Raw genomic sequence first — 20,824 nt, 5'->3', positions numbered from 1 at the left:
AAAAAGGACAGTGACACTGAACTTGTTTTTACTGTTCCAGAATATCAACTCCAACAACCAGGAAAAAGAGCAGTGCTGCTATCCTAACACTGATGATGCTGCTGTCACATCATCATATATGTCTACCAGGTCCTATCCTGGACCTTTAATCTAAGAATCTACAATTCAGGTGGAAAATACTGAAAAGATTATTTAAATGTTAGGCTTAAGCCATCTTCAGGGTAGTTCAAATGATCTCAATACTTCCATTTCTCAAAACATACAATCCCGTGGCCAACTCACCTCAAACCAAACCCAGGGTCTAACTAAGTGCCTGGGGGCATAGTACAGAGTCCATCACTGTACACTGCAATAAAAATCTCCTGGGATTATCAGGTGGGAGAAAGAGAAAATCTTTGCATAGACACATGACTTTGCATAGAACAGGGGAAAAGGTTACCACTCTCCATGAATGGTAATAAGAGAGAATATGTCTTTTATGAACTGAAGTGTAAGTCATATGATAACTCACTCCCCTAATGAGTTGTTTCTGCAGAAGGTAAACCATCCCCTATGTTAACTAGCAGGCTTCCAACAGGGACTTTTTCTTAGGCTAGAATTACCACTGAGGAACAAGCCCACCACCCTCACTCTGCAAATCAGTCCTACCCCAACACACAAATCCCACTGATTTAAATCTTCCCTCTTCTCTCCTCTTCTTCCACATCTCAGAATTAACTTCTTCACAAGCTCACCTGCTCAACTGGTCTGCAATACAGCAACTGTCATATGTAAGAATATATTTAATATTCATATACACATATAAATCAAGATCCCCAAAAGCCACTCTCATGCCACAAAAGATCCCAAGTCTTCCTGGCTGCTCTTTACACTCAGGGAATTTGCATCACCTGTACTGAAAGTGTAGCCCTGCTGGTGAATGAGTGAGTTTGATTTTCTATGACCTCTAGCTCAGGAGAAAAAAATCCAGACAAGGAGACAGAGATGCTTTGGAGGAGGGATTGGGATCAGTGAGGCAACCGCAGTGACTACTTTCAGTTGACAAATTAAGTTTACTAAAAAAAAAAAGTCGAACGAAAGGACTCTCAGACCACATGGTTGACAGGATCCAAGCTTGCCTGAAGGCCTCAGAAAACGAAACCAAATCTGATTAAAATGGACATTTCAAAACAACAAGAGACGCAGCAGCAAACGCACAGCTGCCATTTCCCGGCCACTTCCTGCGGGAGGCTTGGGGGAGGGGCTGTTTGTGTACAGATGGAGGTGGAAGCTATCCCCCCGCATCGCCCCCCGAAGGATGCAAATCTCTCACTCCAACAAATCCTACAAAGGATGACTGCTGATGGCACTGCCTTCCCCTGAAAACTGGGGACCTCAGGAAAGAAAGGGATGATGCAGGATCATCTTTTCTGCCATGGAAATGGGGATCCCCTTAGAGAGGGATCCCGCTTGTTAAGGGTTCCCTCTTTATTCTTCCCTCCGGCCCCTAAGCCCAGCTCAAATCCGGACGCCTCAGCACCGGCCCTACCAACCCCCATCCTTGGAGTGGGGGATTCTCCCTGGACTCGAGGGCCCCAAGCCAAGCACAGCTTCACTCCAGCAGGGCTCGCTCCTGCTCGCCAAGCTCAAGAGAACGTGCACCCCACCCCCTACTCCGCCAAGGAGACACCCCGAGACCCCTGGAAAGCCCTTTAACCTCCACTCACCGTTGCCAAAACGCCCCAACCCCCACAAACGGAGTGTGAAACCCGTCCAGGGAACCCCCTCACCTACCCTTCGCACTCGGGCAATCCCCACCCCTTCTGAAGAGGTGGAGCCCCTCCCGGGGATTCCACCCTGAGTCCCCCACAGGAGTCATCTCCACCAGCCAGGAGGCTTCTCCGCCTCCTCCTCGCAGCCGCCGCCGTCGCCGGGAGCCTCCACAGCTCCTCTCGCACCCGCCCCCGCCGCCCCATCCCGGGTCTACAGCAGGCCGGCCAGCCGCCTTCTCCTTCCAGCCCCCTGGGCGAAAAGACCCCCGCCCAGGGCTGGGTCCTAACTAGAAAGTCGGCGTCTCTCCCCCCGTACTTCCCCGCAAGGCTGTAGGCGGTTCCAGAGCCTCCGTCCCCTGAGGGAAACCTCGGATGAAAGCGGGGCTCCCTCCCCTCAGGCCCCCAGCCACAGACCCAACAGACCTGAGGCGGCGGCGTCCAGCCAGGCTCGGGGCTTGTCTCTCCCCGGGGGACGGGCGGTTCACATGGCCGCGCTCCGGGCGCCAGGAGGGGAGGGGAACGCGGGGGAGGGGGTCTGGGGTCCGGGAGGGGGGAGGGGGACGCGGCTCAACCGCGGGGCCCGAGCGGAGCCAACATGGCCGGCGGGGGAGGAGTGAGCCGAAGCCGGAGGGGGCGGGGAAGCTGCGGCCGCAGGAGAGCCGCCTTTCGCCGCCGGGTCCTAGCGCCGGGGCATGCCGGGTCCTAGCGCCGGGGCATCCCGGCTCCCTGACCCGGATCTGGGTCCTAGCGCCGCGGCGTCACCCTAGCTTACCGGTGAGCTACCTCTGCACTGTTCCACTGTGGGCGGTAGTCCCGCATCACGTTGAGCAAACTGAAAGGCATGCCCTAAACCCACGGTTAACCTCAAAGACTACACCAAATTTCTAGGACCAAGACATGTGCCAGTCCCCTAAGGGGGGGCGGGGTGGGAGATAGGAGAGGGAGATCGTTTCTCGGGCAGCTATTTCCCATGATAAGTAGTGGAAAAGTGGAAGTGCAGAAGCGGAAAGGTTAGGAAAAATTCAATCCTGGTAAAGAGGTGGAAGAAGGCAAGCTCCATCTGCTGCCCACTCACCTGTCCCGTGGATGGCAGCCCGTTCCTGCCTGGATCACCAGTTTCCCGGCGACATTAGCAGGACCCTGAGGGTCAGGAAGATTCCTGTGGGTAAGAAAAGGAACCTTGAGACAAGAAAGGGAAGGCCAGAGTCTAGCGTAAATCTGGTCAGAGGGACAGGGGAGGAACAGGAAAACTGACCAGCAAATAAGGTGCCCCAAATCACCACTTTTAAGATAGTTCCAGTACTTTTTCTGATAGCACTATATTTGAAAACTTCTGAGAAGAGGAAGGAAAAATCTAGCAGAGGACTAAGAGATTAGCTATCACCTAAAATGTCTATTGCAGAGGCCCAGAGTGGAGAACAGTGTCATATGTGATGTTAGAATTTAGAGAATTTCTAGTTCAATCTTCTCTGGTTAGATGAAGAAATTATGGCCCGAAGACAGTAACCAACTCGTTCAAGGTCAAACAGTGGATAAAATGTGACCAGAAACCAGGTTTTTTTTCCCCTTGCAACTCAACAGACTTTGCAGGCATCAAGATAATTCCTATTCAATTCATTGCAATGCAGTTCTACAAACAACTGCCTAACTGTGCAAAACTCAGGCTGAATTCTCTGGAAGAGGAACAGTTTCAGAGTGCGGATGATGAAACTCCGGCAGGTTTCGGGTGTCAACAAATACTTTTTTCCTCTGGGAGTCTGGGGAGAAAGATCTGAAAACGGGGTGGGACCAGAGTAACGCAGGACCAAATCCATCAGTCTAGATTGGATTTTCTTACTCCACAGAGAAGTGAGTTCTTCCTGAGTTTTGACAGACTTCATTCACCACAACAAACAAATGGCTCAGAAAAGCTAAGAAGGAAGTGAGCTTCAGCAAAGCTCAAAGTGTGTAGGCCAGAGACAGGCTGAGGAGGGTTAGGAGGATGTCTCTCCTCCTGAAAAAAATAGGTTGCCAGTGGGAAGGAGCAGACAGAAATCAAAATCCTTTTCTCCTCCACGACTCAATAACAGATTTATAGGGTCACCTTGAATAAAAAATCAAGACCCCTAACAGCCTACTAACCTCAAGTCTCTGGGTAAATAGGGATCATACTCAGGGTAGAGGGAGGGTTCTTTCTTCTGGTGAAAGCAAGGATCCAGCAAACTTCTGCTAAGGAATGCCTCCCCCATCCCCCGAATAAAGACAAGTGAAGAAGAGAGGGCATGGAACTGGCTTCCTAAAGGGACAAGAGACAGAGCTAGGTATCCTTTTTCTTTTTCTCTTGTTTCTTTTCCAGGGCAGATGAGGGCGAATCTTCCTACCTCCCGCCCCCAATCAGTGGGCAGGACAGTCGGAGGCGGGCAGCAGGGGAGGAGCCTGCGCCAGTCAGACGGGTGTAAGCCACGCCCCCTCCCCTCCCCCCCCACCACACACCCACACACACCCACCCGCTGGCTCCACTCCTCTCCGGAAGAGCCGGTTACTCTTGTGCCCCACTGACTGCCCCCACCCCTTCCGAGCCTCAGGCCTAGTCTCCAGGGCAACCTCTAGGACTATCCCAGCCAGGAGCCGTTGGGAAGAAGGGTGTTGGATAGGAAAGGGCCACTCGGGATTAGAAAAGTGAGGCAGGATCCATTCTTTCCCATCTGATGCAGAAAGACTACAATCACCTTCCTCCTTAAATGAGACCCCTTCTCATCCCTTTTAATCAGAGGTCTTCCTTGCTCTTTGAGTAAGGATGAGGCTGGGGTGTCAATATGCCAACAGCTGGGTGTTTCCTTCTTGCCAGAAGCCACCCCAAACAGCAGCTGTGCTTCTCCCCCACATCCAGACGACAGAGGGCAGACTGACCCTTTAGATCCCCAGACATTCCTCAGTCCTATCAGATGTGGACAATTCCTACCCCATCTCTCTTTAGGAAGCTACTAGAAACAGGAAGGGGCAAATGGTCATTTTTTCAGCAACTTGTGAGAAGAGTAGCTAGAGAATACTCTGAACCTCTAACAAGCCAGGCCAGTGGGCGGGTAATAAAGACAGTGGGGAGGGAGAAATTAGCACCTGCTCTCCCTTTCTCACCCTCCCTGTGTTCCTGCTGTACCACCCTGACTGGGGTCAGCTGCCATAGTGCATGGCACCACTGAGGAGCCAGATGGCTGGAGCTCAGAGGGGGAAGAGACAGAAAGCAAGAGACGTCGGATTCGTTTGCATCCCTCTGCCTCTCCCTCTCCTTGTCCAGGCACTCCTGGAATTCAACCCCAACCACCACTGCTGACCACCCTCTCCTTCATCCCCCATCCCTACCCAGCTCCCTCTCAGCCTGTGAAACATGACTCAAATCCAGACACCCTTGTCCCTTCATTCTGGAGTGTGTTGTGCTGGGGACAGTGGGGAATGAGAGGGCAAGAAGAAAAGGGGCAGAGCTAAGGTCTCAGCTGGATTTGGACGGAGGGGAATTCTCTAATGGAGATGGGGTCCTTATCAATATTAAAGACCTACCTCGCCCTCACTCGCTGAAGGGTTCACATGTTAATAGAGTCTAGTGCAGAGATAGCCTTCAACCTGTTAACCATTCCAACTTGTCCCACTTTCCTCTCCAGGTTAATGGAAAACAGTCTCCTCCCCCCACCCTCCCACCCCATATTTAGGGGAGGCCAGATTCTCCCCATCAAAAGGACCACAACTCATCCCTCTTCTTTCCAAATTGGTATGGTCCCCTCAGATTCAGCAGTCTTCTTTCAAACTCTCCAAGGAGCTTATCCAGACTGGTCTCAGAAGAGGATGGGGAAAGACCTAATTTCCTCAGACTTCTTTTGCATCTGAATAGAAAAGGCCGGGCTTCCCAGGCCTTCCTCACCACCCCCAACACCCTTAGAGACTTAGTCCTAGCCCTTCATCCACTGTTCCCCAACAGCCCCTTAAGCCCAGAATCACAAGATTCTGGGTGGCACCCCCCCATTCCCTGACTGTGGGGTAAGAGCGGTCTTAGGCCGCACTGGCCCACCCCAAGCTTAGAAGGGCCGTTCCCACCTGGGCTGGTGCTGAGATCGCACCCCCGAAGTCTGGAAGAGATGAGGTAGGGTGAGGGATTCAGGAAAGCTTTAGGTGAGAGTTAGTTGAGCTTGAATGGCTAAACGGAGCAGGGCCTGAAAGTGACTCTAGGCTACGATAACCCCCACCCCCCTTACTACGGGGAAAGAGAGGAGTTGGGGTGGCGGTTATTCCCCCTCCCATTGGAGGTTAGGATGGCGTGGGAAAGCGATGGTTCCAGAGGGGAGGAGGCGAAATCCAGACCAAGGGAAATTTTTCTGGCGAGGAAGGCGCGGGGGAGGGGGAGATCCTGGGTCCAGAATAGGAGGGGTACCCGGGAGAGGTTGGCCGAGAGGCGTGAGAAGCCTCCGGATTCCGGTCGCAGAGGACAGGGGAGAAATGGGCGAGTAGATAGTGCGGGGGAGAGAGGAAGGGCAGCTCCCGCAGATCCTGAGTCCCCGGCAGCGCGGATCCCGGGTAGGAGACCGCAGGGGCGGCCCGCCGGGGGACTCCGGGACCGGACGTGGGTGCCGGGCCTCACCTGGAGCAGGGCCGGGCGGTGGCGGCAGCGCAGGTGGCCGAGCCGGGCGGCGGCGGCGCCTCCTCCCCCAGCCCTGGGCCGCCGGCGGGGCGGGGGGGGGGGGGGGGGTAGCACTTAAAGGGGCAGGAGCTACTGGGGTAGGGACAAGCGCTCGGGTAGGGCTGTCGCGAAGAATCCGCTGGGGGAGGGGGAAGCCGGTGGCGTCTCCTAGGGGCCAGAACCAGGAAGAATCCCAGATGGAGGAAGAGAACAGATCCCCAGGAAGGAGAGACAGAAACTTCTGCGGTGAAGTGGGGGGTGGTGGTGGGTTCGAACTGGAGGACCTGGGATAGCTCCACCCGCGCTCCGGGAGACACCGGCCGAGATCTCTTCACAAAGGAGGACCAGGAAGGCTGTGAGAGTCACAGGGACTCCGGAGGAATAGAGGTGTCCGAGAGGAAACTCACGGCCGAGCCTGTTGAGGGTAACGCACAGCGGCCCTACTAGGTGAACAGGTTCAACTCCTCGGGAGTTCAAGCCCTACCGCTGTGGGGAGACGCAGCCTCCTTCCCCCGGCACGACCCAAGTATAAAAGCTTCTGGAATCAGGAAGCCGCGAGGGCAAAGACCTTTCAGGCCTTTCAGCCTCAGTCTTGCCTCTCCGTGTTTCTCAGTGACTGGAACGTGGGGGGCCGCCAGTAGCTGCGCTGGTGAAGCTGATGTGGGACCGTGAGAATCGGCTTTATTCTAGTTCAGTTTTCCCCCAACCACCGCCACCTTTGCAGCAACCTCTGGGGCAACAGGAAGCAGCTGCTCAGTGCAGCCCCCACCTGGTGGTGGGTCAGGGTGGGGGAGGAAAGAAGACAGGGACTTAAAAAGGCCTGGGAAAAAATAGAGGGAGAGGCGCCTTAAAAATTCTCCAACGTGACCAAAAGTGGGCTTTACTTTGAGGGGGAGGCCACCCATGAGTGCTGTAAAATATTTCTTGAATCCCAGCAGCTTAATGGGGAGGCACAAGGGACTGCGGGGTTGAAGGGGCGGGAGTGGGGAGGAGGGGAAGCCCCCACCTAAGGGGCAGTCCAGGCTCTTCCCTGAGGCTGGTGCTTGCCAACGCTGACGATCCCTTGGTCAGCAGCCTCACCAGCTGAGTCCTGTGCCCCTGTAGTCTGGTTTCCCCTCCTTCACCCCCCAAAAGAGCAAAGGTTAGGCCCCACCCCTGCTGAGTCAGCCAGGGAGGGAGGTAGGCATCCCTCAGGCCTTGCCGGGGGCTGGTCCTCATACTTACTCATGTCAGGCTGGCAGGGCTCCAGGGCTGGGACCACCAGCTCCTCACTGTCCTTGGTTCCCCCTTCACGTGCAGGCTGGTGTTAGATCCTCCCAAACTATGAGCTGGGAACTAGCACGAATCAAAAAGCCAATGTATGCTTCCTGCGAACCACAGCCTGAACTGCTGTAGGGTGATGTCCCTGTGTGACAGACTGGGGTGGGGAGGGAGGAGGGAGGGGCGGGGCTTTCTCTGGGTGGAGAGGGAGGAGGCGGTGAGGACAGGGCCGAACCAGGAGAAATATGGAGGAAGGTTAGATCTGTGTTGACACCCTAGTGGCGTGGTACCAGGAGTGGTGAAGGGGGAAGGAAATAAATAGTTGCAGCTACTGAGAGGGAGAAGGTTCTCGATGAATCCTGAGACAGAAATGTGGTGGGGGGGGGGGGGGAAAGGGGTAGAAGTATGGGAGAAACCACCTTTAGGATCACAGTTCCTAGGTCTTTCTGCAACTAGATAACATGGGAAAACAGAGCAGAAAGGGTGGACCCATAGCCCGGGGACTTCTGCGTCAGCTTCTTACCCATTCCAGAGTCAAAACCTAGAGGATGTGCCCACACCCCCATAACTCAGCATTTCCCCAAATCCAGGCTTTCCTAGGGGCAAACTACTGAGCACAGGCGGCTCAGGGGCTCCACCTTCCGGCCAAACCGTGACACAGGCCAGGCTGGTGCCAAGGACGTCAGAGGCAGATGGGAGGAAACTTAAAGGCCCCTACTCCACCCCTGGCACCTCTCCCAAGGCCCCTGCCCAACCTTCAGCCCCCAGGGGCCTCTGAATTGGGATCTCAGTTTATCCTGCCCTGCTTTTACCCAACTTGAATGCCCCGGGGTGGAGCTTATAGATTCAGGCTCCTCCTTAGGACAAAAACCCCAGCTGGTTTGTAAACAGTCATTAGCAAAGAACCACATCCCAGCAAATGGCCTTCATGGATTTCAAAATGGTGAGATCAGTTCTTGCAGAGCCTTCAGTCCTACCACCAGAGGGCAGATGGGTCTGGATCTACAAAAGAACATCTAACACCTAAGGGGCACCAAATCCGACCTTGCACTTTAATAGGGCACTTGTTAGGTGGCTGTTCTTGTAATCCTTGACTAAATGAAGCCTAAAATGAAGGGAAGATTGTCTACATTCCATTATTTGGCTCAGAAACTCAAGCCCAACAACCCTGAAAATTACCTCTAAAAAAAATTTATTTTGGCCACACCACAGGGCATGTGGATCTTAGTTCCCCAAACTGGGATCGAACTTGCACCCCTTGCAGTGGAAGCAGTCAACAGCTGGACATCACCAGGGAAGTCTCTGAAAATTACTCTTCCTATAACATTCTTTTCCCAATTTTCTTAATTTTAGCAAACCTCAGAATAGGCCTTAAGGCACTTTAGTCAGCATTGCCTCAAGGAATCACACATACAAGTCTTGCCCAAAATGTTAGGAGGTAGTAGTCAGGGACACCTTCTGAAAAAAATGGTGGTAATAGAAGAGAGCCCTTTTGACTCAGTTTTAATCCCTCAGAATTTAACTGCATTTCCAAAAAATTTAATTCACTGATTGACCTGTGCCTTCTCTTAGAACAGCAGTTATTTCTAAACCCATTTTCCCCAAAATGCTCTTCTAAAAATCCTTTTCCTTTTTAAAAAAGTAGGACTACACTACATATATTTAAGAGGCAAAACTCAACTTGAACAGTGACATAAAAGGGCCAAAAATGAGGCCCTATTAGGATCCCATCATCCCCAGGAAACCCCTTCACAAGACTCAGCTATTCAACAATGCAAGACAATGGCTTTTCTTTTTGGATGACCCCATTTCAAACATATATATATAGCCTACTTTGTGCTGTTTCTTGTGGCTATTCTAAACTACTATTAAAAACTTCAGTACTGGCTGTGTTGTCAGGACCAAGAAAAACAGACAGATGTTGAGGGATGTACATTTTATTGGAAACCTTAAATATTCTTCAGACAGAACACAATGTCTTCAATCAAGGCTCTCACGTGGCCTACAGAGGAAACTGCGATTTCTGGATTAGGGGCAAGGAGAGGGACACCATGGAGGATGAGTGCTTAATTTGCCAAAAGGACCCCCTCATGAGTGCTCTTCAGCCAGCTTATCAGCTTTTGCCACAGCTTCTTCAATGGGTCCCACCATATAGAAGGCCTGTTCTGGGAGATGGTCATATTCACCTATATGGAAAAAAAAATCCAACTGGTGAGAAGTGAAGGATATTAACTTCTACAGTGGTTACATACCTCACCACTTGAGGCCACCAGTCAGAACGTGATGAAATCCTGTCATCTTAGGTTCTTTTCTTAAACTCGCCTCATAATTTACAAGAAATGCTACAGTACAGACTAAGAATATATGGCCTGGAGTCACATAACTCAGGTTCAAATTCTTTCTGGCTGTATGATATTGGGGCCAGTTAAACTTTCCAAGCTTCACGCTTCCTAATGTGTAAAATAGGATAATAATGCCTTCTTTATAAGGATGTTGTAAATCATGTAGAAGAGTAGCTGGCACTGAAAACTAAGACTCACTAAATCTAAGGCTCACTCTCAGATGGTATTTTCAAAGAAAATTGATGGAGAATGTCTTATTTTCATATAAAAATTATGCAATTAGGCACAATATATATTGCCTGATGGTTCCTTGAACAGGAACACAGCACAGCATTCAAGGGAGTTCAGATTCTATGCCACTTTATGTTCAGCCTTATACTGGAAATCTCACCTGCCAAAATCTGCTGGAATCCTTTGATGGTCTCCTTGAGGGGTACCAGCTTCCCCAAATGACCGGTAAAGACCTCAGCCACCTGGAATGGCTGAGACAAGAAACGCTGGATTTTCCGTGCACGAGACACAGTTAACTTGTCTTCCTCAGAAAGTTCATCCATACCCAGGATGGCAATGATGTCCTGGAGGGATTTGTAGTCCTATGAAAAAACAAGATGAGAGGCCAAGTAAATATTTACATTCCTCAAACTTGGACAAAAACTTAAGGGTTAATACAACTTTATATTCACAATGAGCTTTGTATAGAGCATTTTAGCACTTTACTGTACTTCTTAACTGAAACAAATCAGGTAAATGAGGGTCATGAGGGCCCTCAGCTAAGATTGGTATCTTGTTTCCCCGACTCTGAATCTATCCGCTGCTGTTATAAAAAACTGCAACTCCAAACCTGGAAACTCAGGAGACCTCATTAACACTCACTAGGAATTCTAGTCTCTTCTTTCCTTGCTCTAATGCAAATCACACAAATTACCAGGGAAGATCTTAGTCCCCAAATTCCCTCTACGACTTTATGGTCACTGATCTCACCTGCAGAATCTTTTGCACCCCACGGGCAACATCATAATGCTCACTGCCAACAATGTTGGGATCCATGATGCGAGACGTGGAGTCCAGAGGATCCACAGCTGGATAGATGCCCAGCTCAGCAATAGCACGGGATAGCACTGTGGTAGCATCCAAATGGGCAAAGGTAGTGGCCGGGGCAGGGTCAGTCAAGTCATCAGCAGGCACATATATAGCCTAAAGTGAATCAAGAACCTATTAAGAGCAGCAGGAACCCAAGTAATTTTACTTAAACCATCCCCTTTTCTGACCCCTCCTCATTATGTTACTCTATCTTCTCAACATTCAAGAGTCCAACGGAGACTCTCACCACTCCTAATGCAGAGTATTAGTGGTTACATATTATCTAGTTCCTCCAAGCTGTAATGGAAGAATTTTCATTGTTATTCCATTTGTTCTTCATCCTACTTTCTAACTCTAAACCAAAGAACTCGCCCTACTATATCAGGAAAATGAATCATGAAAGTTAAAAAAATTTAGAATAATTTTTTGATAATTTTACTTTATACACCATCTACATACATTTGAAAATTGTAGTAGCTAGTGTAGTACATTGGAGAAGGCAATGGCACCCCACTCCAGTACTCTTGCCTGGTAAATCCCATGGACGGGGGAGCCTGGTGGGCTGTAGTCCATGGGGTCGCTAAGAGTCGGACACAACTGAGCGAATTCCCTTTCACTTTTCACTTTCCTGCATTGGAGAAGGAAATGGCAACCCACTCCAGTGTTCTTGCCTGGAGAATCCCAGGGACGGGGGAGCCTGGTGGGCTGCCGTCTATGGGGTCACACAGAGTCGGACACCACTGAAGCAACTTAGCAGCAGCAGCAGCAGCAGCAGTGTAGTACATATTTAAAGTTCACTTCAAAGTTCCCTTCAGGTTGGAAACCACTCTTCTGTGATCTACATTTACATATACACCTTCAATTAGCTCAGATGAGTGGTTTCTTAATCTTTTAGGGTCTTTAACATGCACACACAGAATTTTAAATATTATTTAAGCTCCAGTACCTACTTTAAAAAAGTAACGAGATTTTATACCTCTGTACATGCCTTTACACAAATCAGACCTTCATCCATTTAATTGTTCTCACCTGTACAGAGGTGATGGATCCCTTTTTGGTGGTGGTGATTCTTTCCTGCATGGTACCCATGTCAGTGGCCAGGGTAGGCTGATAACCCACAGCAGAAGGGATTCTGCCCAATAAAGCAGATACCTGGGGGAAAAAAAAAAAAACCATATTGTTAGCCTTATCTCCATCATTCCATAAAAAGGTCAAATGAACCAGGTTCTCCCAAACCTACCTCTGAGCCAGCCTGGGTGAAGCGGAAGATGTTATCAATAAACAGCAACACATCTTGACCTTCTTGGTCTCTGAAATACTCAGCTACAGTCAGCCCAGTCAGAGCGACCCGGGCCCGAGCACCAGGTGGTTCATTCATTTGACCGTACACCAGAGCTACCTGCAGCAATTATCAACAATCAGAAATCCTGGCAGAGGAGTATGAAAGTCATCTATCCAAGGTCCCCAAATCAGAGAAACTACCAAAAAACCCTCCTCCTCAGGTGTCTAGGTTTTTGTTCATAATTTTTTTTTCCCTTTTAGAGCTGCAGTTCAAAACAAAAGATAATTTCTTTTATTACTGAGGCAAAATTCTTCTGGCAGGTAGGAAATAAACTGTAAATATGTGAAAAGCACAAAATAGGGTTGAGACATTAATGTTTAATGTCCCCAGAATTAACTTTCAAATGATGGGTCTATATATCAGAACAAAAACCCAAGAAACGTTATCTAATATTAAAAAGGAAAACGCAATCTGCATGAGTGTATTAGCAACAGGGAAAAATACTGATAGAACTTTCCTTTGTAGGTCCTAGGACAATAAAATGAAAATACAAAACAAGTCAACTTCAACAGTTTCCTGACCTGACTTACATGGACATCGGCTCAGTGCTCACCTTAGAGGTAGCATCTTTTAAGTTGATAACACCAGACTCAATCATTTCATGGTATAAGTCATTGCCCTCACGGGTCCTTTCACCAACACCAGCAAACACAGAATAACCACCATGGGCTTTGGCAACGTTATTGATTAACTCCATGATCAGTACTGTCTTGCCGACTCCAGCACCACCAAAGAGCCCTACAAGAGATTGAGAAAAAACAAATTAAGAATTTCATTTCCATATAAGCAAACTTCAAAAGAAAATTTTTTTGTGTGTTTCTTTCCATCTTTTCCCTTCTCAGAAATGGCATCTGGCTTCAGCAAACTCAGAAGAACGAAAGTCAGAAGCTGCTCATCAGTGAGGGACGTATCTCAGTACCCACTCATAACATGGTAGGATTTGTTTCCCACATTAGGTTTGGAAAATATCTACCTGTCACTTAACATACCAATTTTGCCACCCTTGGCATATGGAGCCAGCAAATCCACAACCTTGATACCAGTAACCAGAATTTCCTGCTCAACACTCATCTCCACGAATTCAGGAGCCTCAGCATGAATAGCAGCAAATCTGTAAAGGCAGACGAGAAGACCAGTGTCTGTTCATCTTATTAAAAAGTTCTTCTCAATTCTCAAGCCTAACCCTTTACTCACAGTCTCATCTTTTATATAACACTCTAGACAAATTACCACCCACCATCAAGCACAAATACTCTGCAATAAAAGGAATTTCATTATCTCAGGAAGCAATAATCCCATTCCCTGACAACTCTGTCATGAAGTTTTCCTTTTACAGAGTCTAAACATCACTTCTTCACATACCAATATGAAATACAAACACCACTGGTATTAAGATGAACTGAAATAATCAACCTATGGAGTTCAATTTTCTCTTTTTTATAATCAGAATTTCTGCATCATTAATTTTCTTCATTAGAAATTGCATCGTGTGGTTCAGGGATTCTCTGCAGAAAAATTCTGCTATAGTAGATGGTGCCACCTTAATGTATAAAACTGCTAGGAAAAAGTTCCTTTGTGTGTAGATACAACAACAGGAATACTTACTGCTTGGTTTTGATGGGGCCCCTCTCATCAATAGGTTCTCCAATGACGTTCATGATTCTACCCAAGGTCTCAGGGCCAACAGGAATTCTGATTGGTGCACCAGAATCCAGGACTTTCTGACCTCTAACCAAGCCTTCTGTACCGTCCATAGCAATGGTCCTTACGGTGCTCTCACCTGTCAGATATAGGCATTGCAGGATTACACAGGACAAACTGGCTTCGTGGTATTTATTTAAGTTGTAGCTGGCATTAAACACCTAAGTCAACCAAGACTTCTTCTCAGTATCTAAACGTGGCTTCAGCAAACTCAGAAGAACGAAAGTCATTTTGATAAAATCATCATAGAAGACAGCCTGGTTTTGAGGGATATTTGGGTCGAACAAGATCTTTACTATTCCTAACAAACTCTACTTACCCAAATGCTGGGCCACCTCCAAAACCAGCCTGGTCTCCCTGCCTTGCACCTCCAGGGCATTTAGGATGGGAGGCAGTCCCTCATCAAACTGGACGTCCACCACTGCACCAATGACCGCCACGATGCGCCCAGTGGCGCCGCCGGCCTTTGGCGATGGAGATGCTTGAGCGGCATAGTCTCTGGCTAACAGACAAAAAAGATGTTGAAGAAGTTGGGGTTAGGACAGTTAAAGGTCATCGGACGCCCGGACTTAACTCACAAGTTACTGGTGAACGCAGCCCAGGCCCGGCCCCCTTCCGCTTGCACGGAAGGCGGGTCCAGAGGGAGGGCCGCGCTGGAAGCGGAGAGCGAGCCTGCACCATCTTCCCATCCTCATGCACAAAACTCCATTATTCGAGAGGGCGCGCGGTGCCCCCATTTCACGGGAAGGTCAATGCACCTGCTCGCACTACTACGTCACACAGCGCCCCTCTTCCAAAATAAGACGGAATTAGATCGTCCCTGTTCTTGTTCTTCCGCCGTTAGAGGGCAGGGCGCTGGCGCTGGCGTCCTTCTAGCACCACAGATCCCTTAGGCCGGAGCAACTATAGGCCCCAGGCTCAAGGTCATGGGACGACAGAACCGAACCCAGCTGCCAGAGCAAGGCACTTACCAGGCTGGAGCGCTGCAGGAGCGGCCCGCAGTAAGAGCTGGGCTTGCGGTAGCGGCGCTGAAGGGCTGACTCCCCGCAAGGCCCCGGAGGCCGAGGCAGCAGCCACACGACCCACAAGTCCCAACATGGCGGAGCCCGGGTGGAGACTGAGCACTGCAGCGGTCTGGCCTCCAACTGCCAGCAGTTGGAGGCGAGACCTACTCTGCAGTAGGCACGGCCATTGGGTAATTTTTCTGCTTATCACTCTGGGCGCTGCTCCTATAGGCCAATAGTCTCTCATCTTCTCAACCATTGGCCAAAATTCGTGCTAATCTGAATTCCTTTTTTTATTGGACAGTGACTGGCTCGGTGCCACCCTCAGAGCTTTGAAACATAATTGGACAACAGGGATGTCAGTGGGAGAGAGCACTTGGAGGAACTGCGTTTGGGAAAGGGGCCGAGTTCCTGTGCGGAAGCACGTGGGCTGTCTTTGGCTGCCCTTGGACTCTCTCTTTAGATAGGACCTTGAGCTAGGTGACAGTCTCAGGGGCGGTTTTAAGGAAGTGGTAGCCTCCTGAGGCAACATTGACTGACCTTGGCTAGTTAGGAGTCTTCTCTAGAGTCAAACGGTGTTTCTTCCGCAGTAGGGAGATTGGAAGTTTTTAGACGATTCAGCAGGTCAGGAATCTGGACAGAATTAAAGATACAATGAAAGACACTCATGTAAACCAGTCTTTTAAAAAATGTGTGCTGGGCATTGAGGAGGCAAAGATAAATAAGACTTAAAAACAGATGAGCAAAAAATCCAATAAAGTGTGATAGGTCTTGGTTAGTACAGGGTAAAACAGATGGAGGAAGGGATAAATTTAGGTCATCTAGAAACTTCCCTGGTGACTCAGACGGTAAAGTGTCTGTCTACATTGCGAGAGACCTGGGTTCGATCCCTGAGTTGGGAAGATTCTCTGGAGAAGGAAATGGCAACCCACTCCAGTACTCTTGCCTTGAAAATCTCATGGACCGAGGAGCTTGGTTCAGGCTACTGTCCATGGGGTCTCAAAGAGTCGGGCACGACTGAGCGACTTTACTTTAGAAATGTAAAATGTAGGTGGAATTGCCTTTAAAGTGGAAGAGGTTGACAGAAACATCCGTAGAGTGTAGAAAAGGTTGGGAAACAGAATTCTGTAGAATTCCTAGGGTAAAGTAGGAAGGAAGACTATTCCATTATATATTTGTATTACACAGCATGTTTCTTTTGTGGTACTGCAGGTGAGGAAGGGAAAAAAGAGGCAAATAAAGAGATGAATACAGAGAGAACCAGTTTTCATGGCCTTGGATGGGAGTGGAGGCAGGGCAGAGGTAAGTGTGTGGTCCTTGAACACGAAAAATCATAAAATAAATAGGACATCCTTTAATGTAGTATTGACTTTATTTAAGGTATTTGGGAGCAGGGTGGAGGAAACCCTTAATCTATTAGAACAAACATGGCTGCTGGTCAGCATGAAGCTACTTCCCCAGACTTTCTCCAACCAGCACACATTAGTTCTTATTTTTCTGCATGATAGTGAAAGTTTTCTACTGTTTGGTAGCAAGAACTACAAAGAACTTAAAAGGAGAAAGCAGGTACATAAGAGAATTAGAGAAAGTTTGATTTGAAGTGCCTGTGGTTTCCCAGGTGGCGCTAGTAGTAAAGAACCTGCCCGCCAGTGCAGCAGACCAGAGACCTGGCTACCATCCCTGGGTCAGGAAGATTCCTTGAAGGGCATGGCAACCCACTCCAGTATTCTTGCCTGGAAAATCCCATGAAAAGAGGAACCTGGTGGATTACAGTCCATAGCGTCCCAAAAGTTCACATCTAAAGCAACTTAGCATGCACACAGGTAATCTTGCCTAGTAAGAGGGAAGAACCCAAGAAAACAGCAATGTGTATGGAGCAGGTAGAAAAAAATAAACCATCTTGGGAAACAGCAGAGGAATAAGGAGAAGACCAAAGAACATACACTATGCAAGAATCAAGTAGAGTATTAAGGAGAGAGTGGTCAATAGTATCAATGACCTAACTATGCTATAAAATAAGGGCTCAAAAGAACTAGTTGGGTTTGGCAACTAGGAATTCATTCTGCAGTGATACAGGGTCAAAGAATTTCAATGGGCTGCATGCAGGATATACATTTTTGTTTTGCAACGTGTGCTCTTCCCATTACACGGGGTAGCATCCCATTTAATAGGAACCTACACATTTCACTTGCTTTTCTCAACTATTAGAGTTGAAGTTTCTATAGAAAGGATAAGATACTTAAGAATTGCCCCTGGAACCAGACTGGGTTTAAAATCTTTTTACACTTACTAGACATCATTGAGCAAGTTTAAAATCTCTGTATATCATCTTCCTCATTATGAGAGATGAGGATAATCTCATAGAGTTTCAAATCAAATAGATTAAAATGTGAAAGCAGCATTTAGAAAAATGTCTGGCACATAATCAGCACATTTGTGTTGACTAGTATTTTTACTTACTATTGACTTAGTGTTAAGATCCTTTGGTTCTGTATCATCACTTTTGGTTGTGGCCAAAATTTTTTATTAACCATCAAACATTTAAACTGACACTTCACTTAATCCAGGTGTCCAAGGGAAGATTTCAAAAAATTCCAGGTAACTGAGGCTCATCACTTTTTGAAATGTTTTTACATTTAGGATATTATTAGGAAACTTTATTCTTTGGGCAGTTGCTGTGGCTGCTGCTGCTAAGTCGCTTCAGTTGTGTCTGACTCTGTGTGACCCCATAGATGGCAGCCCACCAGGCTCCGCCATCCCTGGGATTCTCCAGGCAAGAACACTGAAGTGGGTTGCCATTTCCTTCTCCAATGCAGGAAAGTGAAAAGTGAAAGTGAAGTCATTCAGTCGTGTCCAACTCTTCTTGACCCCATGGACTGCAGCCCACCAGGCTCCTCTGACCGTGGGATTTTCCAGGCAAGAGTACTGGAGTGGGTTGCCATTGCCTTCTCCCTTGGGCAGCTGGGTTACATTAAACAAATCTTTGTATCACAATGCAACGCTAAATGCTCTTAATGTTACCGAGGTGGATATAAAGCTATTTCTCCACTATGCTCATTTGTAAATTTTTCATTTTTCTAACTCCTTTGCTGTCTGAAATTAAATAACCTGCTAAATTTATAAGTAATACTGTCTAAAATCTGCCTGCAATGCAGGTGACCTGTTTGATTCCTGGGTGAAGTTCCCCTGGAGAAGGGATATGCTACCCACTCCAGTGTTCTTTGGCTTCCCTGGTGGCTCAAACAGTAAAGAATCTGCCTGCATCGTGGGAGACCTGGGTTCAATCCCTGGGTTAGTAAGATCCCCTGGAGGAGGGTGTGGCAGCCCACTCCAGTATTTGTGCCTGGAGAATTCCCATGGACAGAGGAGCCTGGCAGGCTACAGCCCACGGGGTCACAAACAGTCAGATATAACTAAACACAGCACATTTGAGTTTTGACATATTTGGTCTTGCTTATTTCTTGATTTCCAGATAGCCCAGGTAGTATTTCATGTAAAATACAAATTACTTTCCATGGGATAAGAGACCACAAAGACTGAACCTGAAGTTAATTTCCAATTAACTAACCTCTCAGTTTATGACTGGAAACCTTACGAATTTCATCTTAAGGTGAAAATTGTTTACCATGAACTTTTTTTTTCTTTTGGCTGAGCAGTAGCTTTCAGAATCTTAGTTCCAACTAGGGATTGAATGCACAGCAGTGAAAGGATAGTCCCAACCACTGGACTGCCAGGGAATTCCTTACAAACTCATTTTAACCGCCATTCATAATGGTCAAGTCCCACGTTCATTCAGTACTTTGTCTCTACCATATTTTTTGACAATCATGTTGGGTGATTTCAAAAATAATCCAATCAATTCCCTGGCTTCAGAGTTTTTAAATCTCTTCAATTCCAATTAGTTTTGAACTGACATTCCACTTAAGTATCCTACTGAAGTTGTACCTCAAAAATCTAATATTCTCTTGTCAGACGACAATTTTTTTTTAATGCAAGTAGTACATGAACATTGTAAGCACACAGGATCAGGATAAATCCTTTCATCACTACCCAAATCTCACTCCCAGAAATAAGCATTAAAAAATATTTTGCATCTATGCATTCACTTTTCTATCCCATGTCCATAAAACATATATTGTCTTCTAAAAAACCTTCAGTGGAGGCACACTAGAGAAAACATAAGGTTTCTGATCTTTATGTTTTTGAGAACTTTGTGTGAGCTTACATTTTTGGTTGTAGCTACACCTTATGGCACAGAAATGTGTAATAACTTACTCCATTAATGGTTATTTGGAGTGTTTTAAATGACTATTACATGCAGTATTGAAGAAAAAAAAGGAAATCTTATAAACATGAGTACACCATCTATTGCTTAAAATTACTAGAAATAAAATATTGGCTTAAAGTTATGTTCATTTAATTAAAAAAATTTTATTTTTGGCTGTGCCACAGGGCTTGTCAGATGGGGGAATCTTAGTTCCTCCACCAGGGAGTGAACCCAGGTGCCTGGCAGTGACAACACAGGATCCTAACCACTGGACCAGCAGGGATTATATTTTTTTTAGATCTCTCCTTTGTACCTTCTAGATTTTGCATCATTCTTGGAAGAATTTCCCCATATCGTTAATAAGAATTTGAATTTTTTTGCAGTGAGTGGGCCAGGAACCACCAGCACAGAATCATCTAAATCTACAATATCTACTGTGGTAATCACTAGCTATATGGGATTACATATGTTAAAATTAAGTAATTCAGTTTTTAGTCACACTGGCCACATTTCCAGATTTCCAATAGTTCTTTGTAGCTGGCACTCACTGTATCAGACAATGGAGACACAGAACAATTTCATCAGTCACACTGGATGGGGTTGCCAGCTAAGCAGGACCAACTGATTCAGAATCTGTTTTAGATCTAAAGAAGTTATCAAGCTTCAGCACACATCAGAATCAGCTGGAGGTCTAGTTTAGTTTCTGATTTGGAAGATTTGGGGGCCCAGATATCTAACAAGTTCCTAGGTGAGACGGATGCTGGTAGCCAGGACACTTAAAAAGAAACCAAACTACATCTCTATTTTGGCTGCACCTTGTGGCATGTGGCATCTAGAGTTCCTTGACTAGGAATCAACCCACTGCCCCCTGTGTATCCAAAGCATGGAGCTTTAGCCACTGGACTACTGGGATCACACATGTCAAGTATCATAATTGCAATTTTCTGGGCCCCACATGCACCTACTATCCTAAGGCATATCTTCCGGTTGGGACTTCTGAATCCACACAGACCCAAGGTGGGTCTATAGCTACAAGGCTACAGGTACAGGACAGGAACTAGAGCTTCGAGATGAAACTTATAATATAAAAATATGGCTGAGGGAGGGAGGTAAACTCAAAAGGCTGTTAATTATACTGGATACAGCAATCCCTCCTAAACCTGTGATCACGAGATATGGGAATGGGTTGCTAAGGAGAGAAGTAGTCAAGGTCATTTGGACTTGAGGCAAAGAAATTTGAGCTAGAGGTCTGGATAGGTTTTTCACATAAACAGTGAAATTATCCAGGCTGACACTAAAAGCTGCAAGCAACCGACATTTTGTTTTCACTTCAGCAGGTGCTGTCCTCAGAGTGGGATATTTAGTGGTGACATACCCAGTGGCTCAGATGGTAAAGCATCTGCCTACAATGCGGGAGACCTGGGTTCAATTC

General features: G+C 47.4%; 2 protein-coding genes and 2 non-coding genes across 5 annotated transcripts in view; all 4 read right to left on the bottom strand.

The window, feature by feature from the left end:
* Window positions 1-2,298, bottom strand: part of BAZ2A (bromodomain adjacent to zinc finger domain 2A) — a 29,642-nt gene extending 27,344 nt beyond the window's left edge. For both annotated transcript variants that reach the window (XM_052641047.1, XM_052641049.1), the window contains exon 1: window positions 2,175-2,298. The gene's annotated coding sequence lies outside the window, so the exon portion shown is untranslated. The remainder of the gene's footprint in view (window positions 1-2,174) is intronic.
* A 7,279-nt stretch (window positions 2,299-9,577) lies between these two features.
* Window positions 9,578-15,251, bottom strand: ATP5F1B (ATP synthase F1 subunit beta). Its single transcript, XM_052639425.1, has 10 exons — window positions 15,093-15,251; window positions 14,441-14,623; window positions 14,026-14,200; window positions 13,410-13,531; window positions 12,974-13,158; window positions 12,319-12,477; window positions 12,108-12,230; window positions 10,980-11,192; window positions 10,390-10,591; window positions 9,578-9,842 (listed from the first exon to the last, which is right to left on the bottom strand). Exons 1-10 carry the CDS (start codon window positions 15,217-15,219, stop codon window positions 9,745-9,747), a joined length of 1,587 nt encoding a protein of 528 aa, XP_052495385.1. The 5' UTR covers window positions 15,220-15,251; the 3' UTR covers window positions 9,578-9,744.
* On the bottom strand, window positions 13,254-13,324 carry LOC128049144 (small nucleolar RNA SNORD59). The gene has a single exon (XR_008199507.1). It is a non-coding gene; the product is annotated as a small nucleolar RNA SNORD59 (small nucleolar RNA).
* Window positions 14,300-14,374, bottom strand: LOC128049143 (small nucleolar RNA SNORD59). The gene has a single exon (XR_008199506.1). It is a non-coding gene; the product is annotated as a small nucleolar RNA SNORD59 (small nucleolar RNA).
* Window positions 15,252-20,824: the final 5,573 nt, after the last annotated feature.

Source organism: Budorcas taxicolor, chromosome 5, assembly GCF_023091745.1.
Source record: "Budorcas taxicolor isolate Tak-1 chromosome 5, Takin1.1, whole genome shotgun sequence".
Classification (NCBI taxonomy): Eukaryota; Metazoa; Chordata; class Mammalia; order Artiodactyla; family Bovidae; genus Budorcas; species Budorcas taxicolor.
This window is presented reverse-complemented; position numbering and strand designations above follow the sequence as displayed.